Source organism: Cervus canadensis, chromosome 2, assembly GCF_019320065.1.
Source record: "Cervus canadensis isolate Bull #8, Minnesota chromosome 2, ASM1932006v1, whole genome shotgun sequence".
Lineage (NCBI taxonomy): Eukaryota > Metazoa > Chordata > Mammalia > Artiodactyla > Cervidae > Cervus > Cervus canadensis.
In genome coordinates this window covers 94336580-94357947 of record NC_057387.1, presented here as the reverse complement: position 1 = coordinate 94357947, position 21368 = coordinate 94336580, and the positions used below count along the sequence as shown (strand labels likewise).

Genomic DNA, 21368 nt, shown 5'->3' with positions numbered 1-21368 from the left:
CTAGACATTGTCAACTCTGCTTCTATAATAATCAAATGGTAAAATAAACAAAAGGGGAGGAGGAGAAAAAAAAGTAATCCCATGGTTCTATAAACTATGAATTTTTGAGTTAGGAAAAAACTATTTTAGAAAATAATTACTTTGTGAAAATGCTCAAGCTATTAAAATAATGAGAATAATAATAATAATAAAAGAGCTGTTGGGTTAGAGAAGTCTTTATTATCATGGATCAAACAGTTACAGGGTAGAGCTAGAATTAGAATCCAGGGTGTCCAGACACCCAGATCAGGGCTTTTTCTTCTGGGTCAGCCCCACTAAATGAAAATAAGGAGTACTTGTTCTGAAGAAAATGAAAAACCCTCCTTTCCAGAGCTCTAATATAGTCCAGGTCTCCTTGGTACAAACTGCTCAGTTTAAACTTGAAACTCCAAAGCTTGAAAACAACATGCAGGGGAGATCTAGAAATTGGTGGAGAATCTAGGGAATTTTTGTGTGCCTTGTACCATCCTGATTTCACGTATGGATACCTCTTCTCTCTGGCAGGACAGTGAGGGCTGTGCCATTCTTTTTCATCCTTCATAAACCTTTCGTGGAGCTGAGTATCCATTAGGAGATAAATTAAAGCCTTTGAAGGACTGAGACAGCTCATATTGGCACAGCATTAAGAGAAATTTGAAAGCAATTCCCGAACACTGCAGGGGTTTTGCTGTTGTCTCAGTTATCTGTTGCTGCATAACAAATCATCCCCAAACTTGGTGGCTTAAAACAATAGTTTACTATTTCTCATGATTCTGTGCGTTGACTGGGCTCACAGGGGGTGGGGTAGCATCCCGCTTCACATGGCATAGGCTGAGGTCATCCATGCAGCTGTAATCTGACTGGGAGACTGGCTAAAGCTGGAACACCCAAGCTGGCCTTTCACCCTCTAGAGCTCCTCTTTGCTTGGCCTCTAATCATTCCACAGTCTAAGAGCCCTGCCCCAACTCCTGATCCACAGAAGAGTGAGAAATAATCCAGTGTTGTTTTAAGCCACTAAGTTTTAGGGTGATTTGTTATGTAGCAATAAATAAGACACTTCCTCACCCCCTTTCCTTCTTTTCCATTTTATTTCTGACACGTTCCACTCTGAGAATGGTATCTTAGTGCTGTACCTCCTTCACCACATTTGCAAAAGACTCAGCTTTTCCTATCTTAGTTAACAGATTGTAGAAAAATCAATAAACATTGCCTACTGTATCTTTTAAAAAGGTGCCTCCTGTGGTCTGTTTAGGTAAGTGGCAAGTTAGTATCACATGATAACACAGAAGAGGGCAGGCGGGAGTGTGCTGGGGGAGTGTGCTGGCTTTCGGTAGCATTTGTAGATTTCCTTACCATGTCACTCTGTAGTAGCTCCACGGTTTTCTTGTGTTCATCCACAGTCTTCTGTATTGCCTCCACAGCAAGATGGACACTATTTAAAGTGTTGCCAATGGAAGCTACACTCTGAACAGAAACATGGAGTAGGGTGGGTGGTTTTTCCTTTTTGAAATTTTTAATAGCTTTATTAAGACACAACTGATAAACAATAAACTGAACATATTTAAAATGTATAACTTGCTAAATTTTCACACACAAACACACACATCTGTGAAACCATTACTGCAATCAAGATAATAAACATCAATCACCCCCAAGTTTCCTCACACCCCTTTGTAATTCATTCCTCCCCACTGCCAGGCAACCACTGATCCACTTTCTATCACTACCTATTTATCTATATACCTATATGTGTCAGTTTGCATTTGCTAGAATTTTATATAAACAGAACAGTGAGTGAGCATGTACTTTTTTTTTTTGTTCTGGTATGGCTTCTTTCATACAGTATAATTATTCTGAGATTTACATACACTGTAGCTACTCAGCATGTTGTTGAGTAGCATTCTACTGTATGGATACATCACAGTTTATCTCCTGACCTGTTGATGGCCACTTAGGTTGTTTTCAACATTTGATTATTACAAATAAAGTTGCTATGGACATTCACATACAAGTCTTCATGTGGGCATATGTTTTCATTTCCCTTCATCATATGCCTTCTTGTCAACACAATACTTAGGAGTGAATGCCTGATCATATGGTATGTATGCTTAACTTGTTTATTCCATCTCCTCATCAATACTAGTATCCTCAGTCTGTTCTTTGTTAGTCATTCTAGTGGGATTGCAGTGGTATATCATTGTGATTTTACATTAAACACTGACCTAATGGAGGATTATTTCAAATATCTTCAAACTATGAATTCCATGTAGCTTGTGCTGACACAATTAACCAGAAACTACACACACACACACACACACACTTTTCATAGAGGAAAGCCAGAGCTTTCCTAAAAAAAAAGTACTAGTTTATAAACCTGGGACCTGTAGGTAAAGTTCTCCCACAAACTGTCTCTATCAGGCCCTGCAGGCAGATGACCAGAGGTAACACGGTAGATTGCCACTCTCAGAAGAAAATGATGACTTCTGAGTAAAAATAGGTGGGGCTATTTTTGGCTTTGGGAAACCCAACATCGCAGAGATGAAGGGAAAATTTCATTTGGCAGCATGTGTTCTGCTTTAGAATCCCATCGGTAACTACTGAGTAGAGTTTGATATGGGTAGTAGCTTATTTGCTTTCATTGTGTGTAAGGAGCCCAAGTGGATTGAGGATTTAGGAATGTAATTCAGAAACTGTCTTTTTAAAATCGGCTTGTTCTAAGGGATCATACAAAAGAGTGTTACTAATTTGGTAGGTTTTGGCCTTTCATTAAGATATACTGACAATTTTATAGTGTCCCATTAGTATTTTTAACCAAGGGTATTTTTATTACACCAATAGCCAGCCAGGAATCCAAGAGAAAAGGAAATGTCATTTTCAACATTAAAAAAAAAAATTACAGGAGATATATTGAAGTTAGGTTTTTGAGATGACCTACCACTTCAAAACTGAGCCGCTTGTAATAAAAGTAGTGCCTGACATTAGAAATGCACAGAATTGCAAGGAGACAACATGCTGGGCAGAAGTCTCTAAGCAGGGATGTTATCTATACAAGCTTTGTTGTTACAGAAGCTACAAGCATTCAAAGACATCCACTGTTAGAGAATCCTCACTGACTGGATGTATGAGCCCATCAGGATACAAAAGGATAGTAAGCTCTTGTTTAAGATTTTTTTTTTTAAGGAAGCAGCTGACAGCATGTGAACTCTACAGCAAAACCCTGAAACTAGTATTCTCACCAACTGCAAAGTGCCTGGCACATACTGGAGGACGCCCCACAAATATTTATTAAATGAATGAATGTGAGAATAAACAAATTTCCTCTTCGAATGCAAGACTGCCAGAGTTGCTTCTGTATTGAAGGTACAGAGGCCTACCTTTTTCCCACTTGGCCTTTGGAACAATAGCAAAAAGAAACTGGTCTCATCTGGTCCCTCATTTTTTTTTAAAGTTGTAAGCAGATGACCATATTGGACAAATAGCAGACTATAGAGACTGCGCACACACAGTGGTATGGCTGTAAAAGTCTTTTGTTTCTGGCTTATGAATTTCTCATTCTCTGGTGCAAACAATTTATACGTTTATAGAGGGTGGTGTGGGACTTCTCTGGTGGCTCAGTGGTAAAGAATCCACCTGCCAATGCAGGAGACACAGGTTCGATCCCTGGGTCGGGAAGATCCCCTGGAAAAGAAAATGGCAACCCATTCCAGTATTCTTGCCTGGGAAATCCCATGGACAGAGCAGCCTGGTGGGCTACGGTCCAAGGGGTTGCAAAACAGTCAGATACAACTTAGCGACTAAACAAAGCAACAACAACAAAAACAAGAGCCTGGTACATAATCAAATCAAACTTGCCACATGCTGACTTTTAAAAGTCAAAGATTCTAGATTTGATACCCATTGTCTGGAGTTCTCTGCTTCAGAATCTCTTCTTTCATTTCCTGTCCCAGGGTCTCATGTTGCTTATGTGCCCTCTTTTCCTTCCATTCCCAACCCATTCTCCCCACCCAGGTCTAGAGATCCTCACATATTCTTCATTTGGTTGGTCACTGTCTCTTGCTCTTGGCCTGAATCCTAGGGATCAAGTAAACAGAAATTCTAAAGTACTGTTTGCCTAGGGCCTAGAGTCTAGAGTACATACTGAAGAGTGATTTGCTTAGAGGGTGTGCCCCTTCACCTTTATAAAATAATATATACTGTTTTCTAAAATGCTTTTTACCAATTTATACTCTCAGCAGGAGTGTTCGAAAGTTTTCTTTGCACTACATCTTTGTCAACATTTATCATATCCCGGAATTTTATTTGTACTTCTCCAAACCTTTTTTTTAAACCAAAACCAATAAAAACATACTCACCAAAAATACCTCTCTTTCTCAATTATGGGAAATAAAAGCAATTTAGGGCAACTCTCATGTACAACTGCTCTGCTTTCATAAAGACACTGTGGATGTTGAACTGAAAAGGCAAGTAATGAAAAGCAAACCCACACATGTTAACATGAGTCCCAGCAAAGCACTCCTGGGATTTGGAAAGCCAAATAAAATGGTGTGAATCCATATAAACCATAGTTAAAGTCACTTGTTGCAAATTAAAAGCCCAACTAAGCACACCAAAACAGAGACGTCTTGAACTCTGCTACTGTCTTCTTGGAGTAGCTGATTTCAAATACCAGCCTCTCAAAGAAAATTTGCAAGAAGGTAGGATTACAGTTGGTTAATTTCAGTATCTACACACAGCGCTTACCTTCTGAAGTCCCTCTACAGTGGCAGGCAGGCTAATTAAGTCTGCAGCTGACTTGACGTTGGCTTTGAGGTGGTTTACTGCAGAAGTCAGCAGAGAAATCTGAAAGGAAGTGAGTAATAAACAATGAAAACAGAATCTGTAGAACAAATCATCGCTTCACACACACTGCAGTTGATGAGGATTGTCAAGGCACCTTTGGATGCCACGTGATTCTGCAATCCAGACACCCTGCCCCGTCAGCTCACAGGAACAGAGGAACTCTGTGGAGTACCTTGGATAGATCTGAGGTGTGGAAGGCAGCAATAATACCTGTTCTCTCCTGGCCAGGCCAAAGAGGGAAAGGCAGGTATTCTTTACCCCATTCTTGGCAGCTACAAGATCCAAAAATCTTAAATTGCCCAAAAGATGCAGTGATTATAATACAACCCTTAAACAACTGTACAGGAAGAAAGCTAATGATCAAGGACCTCTAAAAGATTTCATTTTGATAAAAAATACCACCTCAGTTACTTACTGAACTTTTGTTCCTACCCAAGTGGGAAAATATATTATAAAGTAAAAGCCCATCATCACAAAATATAGTTGACAGGAACTGAACCTGACAACCTGAATGGCACTTTCAACTACTTGGGGACTTAGTTTTGGTTTAACAATGTGATTAATATTTCAAACTCAATTGCTCAACCAAAGCACTACTTTGGACCCTGGAGGGGCTCAATAAATACCCACTAACTTGCTGGCTGACTGACAGACTGAATGTATTAAAATAGGAGTTGAATCAAAATAAAATGTATCTTCCCTTCTGCGATTTAGGGATAACATTCTAAGTAGCCGGACTTCTCTCTTGAATGAGGACTGGGGGAATCTGTGTAATACGCCATGTCAGGTTGCAGAGATCATACTCCAACAACTGCAGTGTGGCTGAAGGTGCAGTTCCACACTGCTTTCCTGTCCCATATTCGAGGATGAGGACACAGACCTACCAATAGCAATTATATTCAGAGTGGCCTCACAGAGTAATCAAGGAAGGTTCAGGGCACTTGTGACATGCCTAACCCTGTGGTAGGCGTAAACCTGACCCCTTATTCTTTTCTTCAACACATATCTGGCACCTTCTCTGCGCCCAACACTGCGGAGAAAGTAGCAAACAAGATCATGAGGTTTTGCTCTCATGGAGCTTACATCCTGGTAGAAAGGTGATAGAAGAACAAAGAAAAAAAGTATTAGATAATAACAAGTACTATGTAAAGTATTTAAAGAGAGCTCCTGGAGTAAGCAGCAGCATGTTCTGAACAAGGGAGTACAGTGGGGAGCCCTGGAACTTTTCTCCCTCTTTCCTTTTAGGAGGGATATGTTCAGGAGTGGCAGACCATTTTCCTTTCATTAATCCTCTCATTTATTTGTGTGTGCTGAGTCAAAGTCATGTCCAACTATTTGTGACCCCATGGACTGCAGCCTGCCAGGCTCCTCTGTCCATTGGATTTTCCAGGCAAGAATACTGGAGTAGGTTGCCATTTCCTACTCCAGGGGATCCTCCTGACCCAGGGTTCAAAGCTGGATCTCCTGTGCTTTCTGCATTAGCAGATGGATTCTTTACCACTGAGTCACTAGGGAAGCCTTCTCATTCATTCATTCCTGCAACAAATATTTATCAAGCCATATTTTATTCCAGTGGTGAACAACACAGATGTCAATGATCATTCGTGTTTACATTTTAGTGCAAAGAGACACAGAATTTCATGTAAGAAAAATATTTAGATAGTGGGATGCATTAGAGGAAAATTAAAATAAGGTGACTTGATGAATGACTGGGTAGCTACTTCAGACTGGACTATCAGAGAAGGCCTCTATTAGAAGATGAAATTTAAGATGAGATCCAAATAATAAGGAATTAACCAGCCAGATCAAAAGAAGTACATTTCAGAGGGAACTGCTAGGTCCCCGTGTGAGGAAGAGCTTGGCATATTCGGAGGATAGAAAGAAGGCCTGGGGGCAGGATCAAAAGATGAGTGAGAAAAGGACGGGGAGGAGGGAGGGGAAGAGAGGGGAGGGCAGAGAGGCAGAGGTAGGGAAGAGGGATGGAGATGAAGATATCATTAAAGAAACAAGTACTAAATGTGATACCAAATAAAGTCTGAGAAAAGACTATTACTGCAGGTTGAAAGGGACAAGCTTCACTGAAGCAGGACTCAAATCAGACTCTGACAGAGAAGTAAGAGTTTTATATATAGAAACAAATTAGCTTTCCTTTCTAGGTTACAAGGGTGAGTGTGGCATCAGTGAGTAGGTAGGAAGCAACAGCAAGAATATTCTTCCTTCATAGCATTTCTCAAAGTGACAATGATTTATTTATGTGTGTGATTTTAAATGAAGGTTTCTCTTCTCCACCAGACAGTAAGCTCCATGTCATCAAGGACCACCTCTTTTTTATTTTCCATAACACACCTGGCACAAAGACAGGCATTCAGTAAGTATCTACCCAATGAATGAATGGCTAAGAATGAACACTCTGTGGCTGAGATGGACACTGAGAAGGTGAGCCTGAGCAGAGCAGAGGGTGGAGGCTAGGAAGTAGAGATAAAACTACATAAGTGTGAACTAATTTTCCTCACTGGGAGTATGGTATAACAACAACCACTTCACAGGGATGTGTGATGGTTTTAAAATATGTCCACAAATTCTTTGATGGTCTTCCCTTTAAGAGGTGGACACTAATTCCCTTCCCCTTGAGTGTGGTCTGCACTTGTGACTCATTTTTGGTCCACAGAATAAAGTGCAAGTGACAATGGGCAACTTTGGAAACTAGGTCATAAGAAAGCAGTAAGTCTTCCTTTTTGTTCTCTCTTAGATCACTTGTTCTGGACAAGCCAGCTGCCACGTTGTAAGAACACCCAAGCAGCCCCATGGAGAAGCCATGATGGGACAAACTGAGAACTCCTGCCAACAGTCCTGTGACTGATGATCCTTCAGTCCCAGTCAAGCCTTCAGATGATGCAGCCTTGATACTATATTTTAGCTGCAACCTTAGATCCTCGCTAGAGCAACTCAACTAAGCTGCTTCCAAATTTCTGACCGAGAAAAACTATGAGATGATAAATGTTTGTTGTTTTAAGTCATGAAGTTTTGGGGCAAATGTAACACAGCAACAGATATGAGGATTAAATAAGATAACTAGAACTCTTAGCATAGTAACTGATACAAACAAAATACTAAATAAATCTTAGCTCTTTAATAACAAAATTTAATAAGCACTTAAACATGGAATTCTCCATAAGTGTTCCAAAATATTCAGACAAATAATCAACATTTCAACTCTATCCATTTAAAAATAGAATAAGTGAGAAACCTCAGCCCCAGAGAGATATTTGCAGCAAACCATAAATTCTTAACAGCAGCAATTACATCAAGGAGGTTTTAACCATGCCTTTAAAAAGGTATGAATGATATTGAGGTCTGAAAAGCACGTAAGGAAACAGGTATTCTCATGCATTGTTAATGGAAATATAAATTGGAGACACTTGTTAGATGGTTATCTAGCAGTATCTGTCACAACTTGAAATGTTTATACTCTTTAATCCAGCAACTTCATTTCTAGAAATATCTATCCTAGAGGTTACTTGCTTAATCAAAAAGAAGAAAATACCTAGGAATAAATCTAACTAAGGAGGTAAAGGATCTGTACTTGGAAAACTGTCAGACACTAATAAAAGAAACAGAAAATGACACAAACAGATGGAAACATATATTGTTCATGGAGTGGGAAAAAAATCATTGTTAAAATGACCATACTACCCAAGGCAATCTATATATTCAATGCAATCTATATTAAAATACCAATGGCATTTTTCACAAAACTAGAACAAATAATTTTATACGGAAACACAAAAGACCTCAAAACGTCAAAACAACTTGAGAAAGAAGAACAAAACTACAGGCATCATGCTCCCGGATTTCAAACTATACTATAAAGCTACAATAATCAAACAGAATGGGACTGGTACAAAAACAGACACATAAATCAGTGGAACAGACCAGAGAGCCTAGACATGAACCCACACTTATCTGGGCCATTAATCTACAAAAAAATATTGCAAGACTATACAATGGGGAAAAGATAGCCCCTTTGATAAATGGTGCTGGGAAAACTAGACAGCTACACGCAAAAGAACTGAACTGGACTACTCTCTCACACCATGCACAAAAAAGATCTGAAACCATAAAACTTCTACGAGAAAATACAGGCAGTAAGCTCTTTGACATTGCTCTTAATAATATTTTTTTGAATCTATATCCTTAGGCAAGAGAAACAAAAGCAAAAACAAATGGGACTTCATCAAACTAAAATGCTTTTACACAGTGAGGGAAACTATCAACCAAGTGAAAAGGGATTCTACTGAATGGGAGAAGTTATCTGCAAACAATATATCTGACAAGGAGTTAATACGCAAAATATACAAAGAGCTTATACAATTCAACACCTAAAAAAAAAACCCGATTAAAAAATGGGCAGATCTGAACAGATTTTTTTTCCAATGAAGACAGGCACATGAAAAGATGTTCAACATCACTGATCATCAGGGAAAAAGCACATGAAAACCACATTGCCTCCCACCTGTCAAAATGGCTACTGTCAAAAAGACAACAGATAACAAATATTGGAGAAGATGTGGAGAAAAGGGAACATAATGTAATGGGAATGTAAACTTGTGCAGCTACTATGGAAAACAGTATGGAGATTCCTAAAAAAATAAAAAACAGAACTACCATATCATCCAGCAGTTTCACTCCTGGGTACTTATCTGAAGAAAATGAAAACATTAGAAAAGATGTATGTTTCAAACACTCCCTTAAACAGTTCTTATGCCAACATAAAGTTGAGATGCACTATCAAAAATAAAAGTGATAAAAGCAGCCAGAGAGTACCCTAATAAGTTTCAAATCACTGTATAAAATGATAAAAAATGACTATGCATGAAATGGTTTAGCTTAAATAAAAGTTCCTGCTTTAAGTCAGGAAATTAATTTTTTAAAAAAAACTAAATCAGTCCACACCAAAAAGAGAAAAAAAAAAAAAAAGAAATATGCACCTCTATGTTCACTGTAGCATTATTTACAACAGAAAAGATATACAAGCAACCTAAGTGCCCATCAACAGATGAATGGATTAAGAAGTTGTGGTGTGTACTATACACATACACACACATATACATACAAAAGAATATTACTCAGCCATAGGAAGGAGTAAAATCTTGCCACTTGTGACAATACAGATGAACCCAAAGGACATTATGCTCTGTGAAATAAATCAGACGGAGATGACAAACACTGTAGGAAATCACTTATACGTGGAAGCTAAAGAACAAATGAACAAACATAACAAAACAGAAACAGATACAGAGGACAAACAGGTGTCTGCCAGACGGGAGGGGTGTGGGGGAAGGAAAGAACTAAGTGAGGGAGATAAAGAGGTACAAACTTCCAGTTGCAAAATAAATGAGTTATAGGCATGAAATGAGCAGCATGGGGAAGGCAGTCAATAACTATACAAGATCTTTGTATGGTGACATAAGTAACACTGGTGATCACTTTGAAATGAAAATAAATACCAAATTATTTGTTGTGCAACAGAAACTAACAGTGTTACAGGTCAATTATACTTCAAAAACAAAGTCATAAAAAGAGACCAAATTTGTGGTTGGTTACCATAAGTGGGGGGTGGGGATGGCGGTGGTGGTGGGGAGGGGAGGGGAATTTGGAGGAAGATAGTCAACACATACAAACCTCTTGTTATAAGATAAATAAGTACTAGAGATGTAATGTACAACATGATGAAGATAATTAACACTGCTGTATGTTATACATGAAAGTTGTTAAAACAGTAAATCCTAAGAGTTCTCATCACAAGGAGAAATACTTTTTTCTACTCCTTTAATTTTGTATCTGTATGAGATGATGAATGCTCAGTAAACGTACTGTGATAATCATTTTATGATGTAAATCAAATCATTATGCTGTACACCTTCAACTTATACAGTGCTTAGTGTTAATTATATCTCAATATAGCTGAAAGAAAACGTAAATTTAAAAAAAGATTATGCTCACAAGCATAAAGATGTGTGCTCAAGACTATTCACTGGTTTCTTATTTGTAACAGCAAAACATTAGAAAACAATCTAAATGTCTATCACAAGGATAGAGATATATTGAGTAAACAGAGAAAGCTGTAGAATATGTACCTAATGACTCCATTTATAAAGTCACACATATGTGTGCACGTGTATACAATAACCTATAAACCAATTCATATTAAAAGCTATTATGATTTTGTAAATGTATATAAAGTGAACTGCAAAAATGTAGCCCAGACTATTGACAACAACTACAGGGACAGGGAATGTGTGTATCTGTGTATGATGGGGGCACATACAGAGATGGCAGTGAAGAATTTTCTTAAGAGTTTTATGTGTATCTTACTATTAAATCTTATATAAGAATATGTTCACATATTACTTGTGAAATTTTAAAGACAAAAGATGGGAAGGAAATAGACACATAGGAAAAATACATCACAAAGCTTTGGGAGGGGCGTGACAGATCTCCTTGGCTAGCCCTTTCCCAACCCTTTCCCCACACCCTCCACTGGGCCTTCCAAGACTATCTTAACATGCTCAACCCTGAAGTACTGGGAAGGGGTCTCTCCCACATCTCTTTTATTCAATGCCCCAGAGCACGTACACAACTGGCTCTATACCAACTTGACAAGCAAGGATATGATTATTCCAAATACTGTATCAATTGTGTGATTACCTTTTTCCACCTGAGGGAAGAACTCCTTTCACTGACAACTGGCCAGATTTTAAACAGACAACAAGCTGTGTTCTGGGTGAAGCAATCTGGGTAGAGCTACTCTCCCAGGTACTGCACTATCCTGATCACAAGTATCTGGAGAATGGTCATGGCCTCACAAATGGCCAGTGTGGCTAGTTGGCAGCTACCATTTCACAGGAACAGCTGAAAGCCAAGGCAATGAAAGATGAGGCGCTGTCCACTTCTCCCCATGCCCCCAAGTGCTCTAGGCCTGGGCTATCAGCTGACTCACAGAAAGAGTACGCTCTGGAGAGCTGACCATTCATTTTCCTCTAAGTGCTCTCTCAGAGGACCATTCAAGTCCTCTAAATGTTAGAGGACTTAGAGAACTTCGTACTCACTTATATGACCTGGATCATACACTGGTCACCAGGATTCAGCTACAGTCCCGGAAACCACAAAGCTGGATTCTGTTTTTCAGCACTCCTCTCTTGGGTGGAATAATGCCCACATCTGTGGAAAACTACTGCAAAGCTACATGTGTAACTAGAATGAAAGGCAAGGGACACTCTCCCATTACTGACATCAGAGGCTGTTTAGGTCTCTGATAGACACATTCTAGAATGTTAGGTTGGATTTGAGCATTATAAAACTTATCTCTAATGTCACACAATGCAATTCAAAGAGTCTAAAAGAAGTTGAATTAAATACAAACCATTAAGAAAAAAAGCCCCTACATTCCAGCCAAAAGATAAGTCATGACTTTCATGGATATTACATGACTTTTCATTAGTGAAATTAAAAATAGCTACTGTAGACCATTTACTTATTAGACCATTTTATACTATAAAGTCTGAAATGTTGCTTTTTTGTTTGGGGTTAAAATTAAGTGCTCTTTAAATAGTAAGTAAAAAAGTTACTAAAACAGATAATCATCGATTATAAGCCCCGATGGACTTGACAATACATTCTTTCAGCTTTATCCACTAAGCACCTACTGCATCCTTTAGAGGTTATATAAAGATGGAAGGTAGAATAAAAAAACTGGAAAGAAAATAGGTTTCTACAACTTGAATATTTTGTTAGCACTGCTACACAGCAGTTGACCTTGGGTAAACCTCTTAACCTCAATGAGCCTTGGTTTTCTGATCTGTAAAACAGAGACAGTACCTCCTACTACATAGAGCTACAGAAGCAAAACAGGATATCTCATATGTAGTGCATCTAATAGGGGCCTGCATAAAGAAGGAATTTAATGGGTGGCAGTTACCATCTTAAGTGCCATCATCATTATTACTGTGCTCAAAGCTCAGAACACAATGGACAACCTTCTGGTATAATTAGATGCCTCAGAACTGCAAAAGAACCCATGGTTTGCCCCAGAAAGAGATGCTAATTATTTCTCAGTGCTTCATGGTGGTTTACTTTCACTTGTACTCTCTGGCCAAACTGCTCATTTGTTCTGTGAATACAAGCAAGGTCAGAATCTATCCTATATTTCTTGTAAAAAAGGAGTGAATCCCTGCTTTTCCCTTATTACTGAGAGTCCAAGTCTAAATGATAACTAACTAGTCAATAGTAGGTGCCCTAACCCATCAATTATTTCATGATACTTATAAAAATGAAAGAGAACTAAATAAAAAATAAAATATCATAAGGCAGCATTATATTAAGGCAAGTGATTGTTTTCAGAAACTTTTATTTCAGTCACACCCAGGTGGCGCTAGTGGTAAAGAATCCAAGTGCCAATGCAGGAGATACAGGAGACAAGGTTTCAATCCCTGGGTTGGGAAGATCCCCTGGAGAAGGAAATGGCAACCCATTCAGTATTCGTGCCAGGGAAATCCCATTTTCAGAGGGCCTGGTGGGCTACAGTCCATGGGGTCACAAAGAGTCGGATGTGACCAAGTGTGTGCATGTGCGCGTGCACACACACACATGTATGTGGTTTACTGGGTAATTATGGAAAATATTTCTTATTGTGGGTTCCAGGCAAAAGTCTAAAAGCCACTGCCCTAGGTCATTGATCTGTGGTCACAAGTGCTGGCCTGCGCCACTCCCAAACTACTGCTGAAAGACGCAGGTAGCTTCAGAAACACTGGCAAGCACTTTATTCTAGCACAGAGCTCTCTGCCCTGACTGATTCTGAACTTTGTGACTCCACTCCGAAGAACAGAACATCCTTTTAGCCACAACAGGAATGACAAAGCTATTTTTAAGGACTATTGTGGGTGGACCATTCACTTGGCACTTGAGTTTTCTTTTCAGTCAATGCATGTCTTTCTTAACTAAAGCACACAAACTGAGAACAAGGGCTAGAGCCACCGAGTTGCTGCTGCAGCACCTTATTTATATAAGATGCTCCATCAACATCCTCTGAATACTCCTTTTTCCTCTGGCAGTCCCTCTTTCGGAATCAATGTGAGATCTGGCCAATTTAGGGACTGGAAGTTTTGGCTCTAAGCCTACTTGCGTGGTCAAGGTATTTACCCAACTCTGCCATTTCCTCTAATGCTATTCTAGAATAATAATTATCATTAGCTGCTGATAAGTTTCCAGTGAGGCATACAGCACCACATCCCAAGGCTGTCTGTAAGTTCGCAACTTACAGACAACTCAGTATCTTACTGTGATCTTGAGCAAATTACTCAAATTCTATTAAGCAAAATAAGCTCTCATTATCTGATAAAAACCAGTTATCCAATTTTCTTAGGGAGGTTAGGCGATACGTTCTTACATTTAATATCTACACTGCTCCTTAGGAAAAGCTGATTCATGAATTTCTAACTCCTTCTAAGCTTCTCTACTTGGTAAAACTCTGCTCCTCTGTAGAAAGGGTTAACATTTTAAATAATTGGTAAATGCATAACCATTATCTATCTTACCTGACTTTAATGTGTTGGGATCACAGTATGCAAAGCACCATTTCAAAACGTAAAACAATCTGAAGTGAGTTCCCTACACTTACTGATACATACTAGACAGACAAAATGAAACATTCATAGCTTATACAGAAAGAACACACTTTTGCTACCTGCTTATTCATTTCTGTGATGTTTATCCAGACTTTGTTCAACCCGAGCTCTCCAGATTCAATCTTCTCAAGTTGTTTTTGTTTGCTGAGTAATTCTTCATTAAGTTTGGGAATTTCTTGGAATGAGCTTTTCTGATTAGATTCCACTAAAAGCAAACATAAGAACAATCATAAATAGCCATAAAGTTCCCTCATGGCTCCAAGATGAAAAAATGATCATACAGCAGGAAAGAAGACAGATTAATGAAAGTTAATTCTAGGAGGATAATGACAAATCTTATCTATCAACTCCACTTTTTACTTTCTTTTTACTTCTGTAAATGTGTACCTTTAACACTAAAGCTTCATTTAACTGGGGCTATCTCACTACTGGCAGTACAACTTTTTTAAAGCCAGGTGGCTAAAAACAATAACAAACAACATCAGCAGAAAGAGTTAGACTTGAATTGCAACTTGGTAACTTACTGTGATCTTGAGCAAATTACTCAAATTCTTTGAGCTCACTTTCTTCATGTGTAATACAGTGATAATTCTAACCATCCTGTGAAAATATTTTAAGTGAAAGAAGGGCTGTAAAGCACTAAACACAGCTGGCCAGGCATATAATAAGTGATAAATAAATGTTAAGTATTGACCTGCTCAATTAAGAAACTTTCTGATTGGTCAACAAAGTAAAATAAACTTTACTCCATCAATGCTCAAGGTGACAGCCTAAGTTATATCTCTAAATGTTTAAATTTATTTTTTCTACCTCAAATCAGTCAAATGCAAGATAAGATTCTTACTACCTTTCAAACGCTGCTTTGACAACTAAGATTTTAAATCTTTTTCATAAACAGCAAACAGTGCTTTCTTAAATCTTAAATCAACCCAAAAGCTCAAAGTGAAATAGAAGATAAAGAAAAATGTTAGGTGAATTTGGTCTTTCTTTTGAGAAACAGCATCTTCTGGATGGTTTAGACATTCGCCAGCCTGACGGCAGAGGCCTGAAAGAGTGCTTTCTGAAACTTCAATCTTTAGAGTATTCTTTCCTTTTCATGGAAAATAAAATATTGATAATGGCTGGTCCTCCAGAATAAAACCTATGTCTTTCTTTTAAAGCCATAGTTCTTTAAAACTGCTTGATTAGTTATCATGTGCTCTTTTTAAAATAAAAGACTGGCATAAAGGGACAGATATAAAACTATTTACTAAAATCTTAAGTTCTCAAACTTTTTTTGTTTCTGTATGGTCGGCATTGAGAATACACCTGGCACACTTCAGGTACTCAGTAAGTATTAATGACTGAATGAATCTGGCCTTTGCTTACCTCTCAACCATATTTCTCATCACCTTAGCCACACTTCAGTCTACTTTCCAGCCAAGTTGATTTTCCAGGCACACCAACCTCTTTAAGCTTCAGTGACTGCACACACTAGCCTCTGCCTGGTTGACTTCTGCCCCTTCATTTCCTCCACCTTAGCCTAGTTGATTCCTTTCAAGATTCAGTACAGATAGCTGGCCCCTACCTGAGGCCACTGTTACTTCTTTACAATTCCAAACTCTACTGAGCACTGAACATGCTGTGCTGTAATTATTTGTCTCCTCCATCAGACTGAAGAGAGCTGCCTGAGGACAGCGATCAGGTCTTGTTTGGTCATGTAATCCCAGGGACCAGCACAGTCCCAGGTACATAGAAGCATTTAAATGCTTGTCCAGTGAAATGATTATAGGGTATAAAATGAAGTTAATATTATCTTAATTAAGTTAAACAAGGAAAACTCAACAAATAAATTCAACAACAAAAAATCCCCACAAAAACCAGGGGGTGGTGGTGGTGTCCTCACTGTAAACAAACCCACTATCTGAAAATTCAGAATTATTAAAAGAAATTAGATATTTTTATTCACTTTTAAAAAATATGTGAAGGAGTTCTTTATAAATAGTAGCCTTGGCTAAGTGCTTTTAATGTGACACTTGATTTACACCCAGTTTGCAGGAATACATTCATCTCATGTAGTAGGAATATTTTAACAGTCAGTCTAAATTAACATAGCACTTAGCACCCAACTGAATTTTGAATTCAGTTAGGTTATAAAGAAAAGCTTATCCCACACATATCTGCCATTCTCACATGGTAAAACATCCCAAGGCTGGGGAAGTCTCTCTCTTTCCTGCAATCTATATGAATTAAGTAGAAGAGGAAGACAAACACGTAACTTGGATTAAAATTATTAACTAATAAATATATAAATCTGACAAGCCCTGCAAGTGGTTTAAATCCTGAGGATTGTGTGAGCCAAGAAGGGATTATATTCATTATCTGATTTGGGGTTTTTTAGGAGAGAGAAGACAAGTAAGGGTACTCTGATTACATACGTGGAATGAAATACAGTAAACAAACTTATGATTAAGTTTAATCATAAAAAAACTTATGATTACAAATTCATGTTCTTTCAACATGGAAGCAACTCATTTAAAATTTAGTATAATCCTACTCATTCCAGTCCATTTTAGTTCACTGATTCCTAGAATGTCGACATTCACTCTTGCCATCTCCTGTTTGACCACTTCCAATTTGCCTTGATTCATGGACCTAACATTCCAGGTTCCTATGCAATATTGCTCTTTACAGCATCGGACCTTGCTTCTATCACCAGTCCCATCCAAAACTGGGTGTTGTTTTTGCTTTGGCTCCATCCCTTCATTCTTTCTGGAGTTATTTCTCCTCTGATCTCCAGTAGCGTATTGGGCACCTACCGACCTGGGGAGTTCCTCTTTCAGTATCTATCATTTTGCCTTCTCATACTGTTCATGGGGTTCTCAAGGCAAGAATACTGAAGTGGTTTGCCATTCCCTTCTCCAGTGGACCACATTCTGCCAGAATTTAACTCAGATGGCCATTATATTATGTCTACTACTGTGGGCAGGAATCCCTTAGAAGAAATGGAGTAGCCATCATGTTCAACAAGAGAGTCCGAAATGCAGTACTTGGATGCAATCTCAAAAACGACAGAATGATCTCTGTTCGTTTCAAAGGCAAACCATTCAATATCACAGTAATCCAAGCCTATGCCCCAACCAGTAACGCTGAAGAAGCTGAAGTTGAACGGTTCTATGAAGACTTACAAGACCTTTTAGAATACCCAAAAAAGATGTCCTTTTCATTATAGGGGACTGGAATGCAAAAGTAGGAAGTTAAGAAACACCTGGAAAACAGGCAAATTTGGCCTTGGAGTATGGAATGAAAGAGGGCAAAGGCTAATAGAGTTTTGCCAAGAGAATGCACTGGTCATAGCAAACACCCTCTTCCAACAACACAAGAGAAGACTCTACACATGGAAATCACCAGATGGTCAACACCGAAATCAGACTGATAATATTCTGTGCAGCCAAAGATGGAGAAGCTCTATACAGTCAGCAAAAACAAGACCAGGAGCTGACTGTGGCTCAGATCATGAACTCCTTATTGCCAAATTTAGACTTAAACTGAAGAAAGTAGGGAAAACCACTAGACCATTCAGGTATGACCTAAATCAAATCCCTTATGACTATACAGTGGAAGTAGGAAATAGATTTAAGGGACTAGATCTAATAGACAGAGAACCTGATGAACTATAGATGGAGGTTCGTGACATTGTACAGGAGACAGGGATCAAGACCATCCCCAAGGAAAAGAAATGCAAAAAGGCAAAATGGTTGTCTGAGGAGGCCTTACAAATAGCTGTGAAAAGAAGAGAAGTAAAAAGCAAAGGAGAAAAGGAATGATATTCCCATTTGAATGCAGAGTTCCAAAGAATAGCCAGGAGAAATAAGAAAGCCTTCCTCAGCGATCAATGCAAAGAAATAGAGGAAAACAACAGAATGGGAAATACTAGAGATCTCTTCAAGAAAATTAGAGATATCAAGGGAACATCTCAGGCAAAGATGGGTTCGATAAAGGACCGAAATGGTATGGACCTAACAGAAGCAGAAGATATTAAGAAGAGGTGGCAAGAATACACAGAAGAACTGTACAAAAAAGATCTTCACGACCCAGATAATCACAATGGTGTGATCACTGACCTAGAGCCAGACATCCTGGAATGTGAAGTCAAGTGGGCCTTAGGAAGCATCACTACAAACAAAGCTAGTGGATGTGATGGAATTCCAGTTGAGCTATTTCAAATCCTGAAAGATGATGCTGTGAAAGTGCTGCACTCAATATGACAGCAAATTTGGAAAACTCAGCAGTGGCCACAGGACTGGAAAAGGTCCGTTTTCATTCCAATCCCTAAGAAAGGCAATGCCAAAGAATGCTCAAACTACCACACAATTGCACTCATCTCACACGCTAGTAAAGTAATGCTCAGAATTCTCCAAGCCAGGCTTCAGCAATACGTGAACCAAGAACTTCCAGATGTTCAAGCTGGTTTTAGAAAAGGCAGAGGAACCAGAGATCAAATTGCCAATATCTGCCGGATCATCGAAAAAGCAAGAGAATTCCAGAAAAACATCTATTTCTGCTTTATTGACTATGCGAAAGCCTTCGACTGTGTGGATCACAATAAACTGTGGAAAATTCTGAAAGAGATGGGAATACCAGACTACCTGACCTGCCTCTTGAGAAACCTGTATGCAGGTCAGGAAGCAAGTTAGAACTGGACATGGAACAACTACTGGTTCCAAATAGGAAAAGGAGTAGGTCAAGGCTGTATATTGTCACCCTGCTTATTTAACTTATATGCAGAATACATCATGAGAAACGCTGGGCTGGAAAAAGCACAAGCTGGAATCAAGATTGCCGGGAGAAATATCAATAACCTCAGATATGCAAATGACACCACCCTTATGGCAGAGAGTGAAGAGGAACTAAAAAGCCTCTTGATGAAAGTGAAAGAGGAGAGTGAAAAAGTTGGCTTAAAGCTTAACATTCAGAAAACTAAGATCATGGCATCTGGTCCCATCACCTCATGGGAAATAGATGGGGAGACAGTGGAAACAGTGTCAGACTTTATTTTTTGGGGGCTCCAAAATCACTGCAGATGGGGACTGCAGCCATGAAATTAAAAGACGCTTACTCCTTGGAAGGAAAGTTATGACCAACCTAGATAGCATATTAAAAAGCAGAGACATTACTTTGCCAACAAAGGTTCGTCTGGTCAAGGCTATGGTTTTTCCAGTGGTCATGTATGGATGTGAGAGTTGGACTGTGAAGAAAGCTGAGCACCGAAAAATTGATGCTTTTGAACTGTGGTGTTGGAGAAGACTCTTGAGAGTCCCTTGGACTGCCAAAGAGATCCAACCAGTCTATCCTAAAGGAGATCAGTCCTGGGTGTTCATTGGAAGGACTGATGCTGAAACTGAAACTCCAGTACTTTGGCCACCTCATGCGAAGAGTTGACTCATTGGAAAAGACCCTGATGCTGGGAGGGATTGGGGGCACGAGGAGAAGGGTACGATAGAGGATGAGATGGCTGGATGGCATCACCGACTCGATGGGCATGAGTTTGAGTAAACTCCGGGAGTTTGTGATGGACAGGGAGGCCTGGCATGCTGCGATTCATGGGGTCGCAAAGAGTCGGACACGACTGAGCGACTGAACTGAACTGATAATCCTACTCAAAAGAACTTACTTAGCTCTTTTCCTGATCTTTAAGAAGAGGAAATGAAGATTTCTGGACATGCCCTTTAGATACAACACATAATGCCAATAGTAATATTTTATATTTGTGCGTCTTTACAGTTTACAAGATACTTTTATGTAATTACTCATCTTGTAATTGAGCCCCTACTATGTGCTCAGCCATGTACCTGGCACTACTGCATACAAAAGAACATGAGATTCTCAGTCTGGTGGGGAACGAGGCATTAGCCCAGAGTTTTGTAGAGTGTGACGGATGTTATGACACAGGAATGCCCAAAGTGCTTTTGTAGCACAAATTTATGTTTTATGGATGGGAAAATGTAGGCTCAGAAAGAATAAGTGACTTGTCTGTGTTTCATAGCTTGTAATGAGCAAGTCAGGATTCAACAGTCAAACTTTCTGATTCTAGAAAATTTGGAAAGGAAAGTCTAGAAAGGACCAGCACTCTTTCTAGAACACTTCAGCTGTCACAGATGCTTACATCCTAGCACCCTTATTAGCATAAGATCATTTTTAAATTCTGCATGAAATGACTGAACTGCTACTCTTCTGTATGACCAGAAACAGACATGTTTGACTTATCAATACTGTCCATCTCTTCCAAATTCTTTCCCCTCCGTCTAGCTTTGAGTGATAGAGTGGAATGGCTGGGTATAGAATCTTCCTTAGAATAACTGTGGAGGTCTTCTGGAGTACCTGGTTCTAGAAAAAGAAAACTGAGTGAAGAGTTTCAAGGCCGGGCAGCACTTTTAGCTTAAGGATCAAATTACTCGTTGGCCCCAAAGAAAAAACATCTAGCCTACCTGCTCTGCTTTCTGCTCCAGATATCTCAGCAATCCTGTCTCCTTTCCTCACTAGTGTCTTGGAAGATAATGAAATAAATGACAAGGTGCTCTGAATTTTTAAAAAAGGTATTTAAGCCAGACCAGCAGGTAGTCTTATTTCCACTATCCTCTTGAAAAACAAGAAATAAAAATAAACTTATTGAAATATATTTAAAGTAGCAACATAATTCAAAGAAAGATTATATAAGTTTAACAAGATTAACGTCATTTAGCTAAGAGAATGGTTTTCCCAAAAAGCCTCTTGCCAAGTGGTCCACTAAAGTTCAGCCTATAGACTGACTTATAGAGCCCCAGGCCCCACGTCTGTTCTCTCAGGAAG

General features: G+C 39.0%; 1 protein-coding gene across 1 annotated transcript in view; it reads right to left on the bottom strand.

Moving 5' to 3' along the window:
* EFCAB14 (EF-hand calcium binding domain 14) overlaps positions 1-21368 on the bottom strand; it is a 40555-nt gene that overhangs the window by 14215 nt on the left and 4972 nt on the right. Inside the window, exons 3-5 of the mRNA XM_043461429.1 lie at positions 14600-14745; positions 4759-4857; positions 1372-1482 (exon numbers count right to left, since the gene is read on the bottom strand). Coding sequence (XP_043317364.1) covers positions 1372-1482; positions 4759-4857; positions 14600-14745 — 356 coding nt within the window. The remainder of the gene's footprint in view (positions 1-1371; positions 1483-4758; positions 4858-14599; positions 14746-21368) is intronic.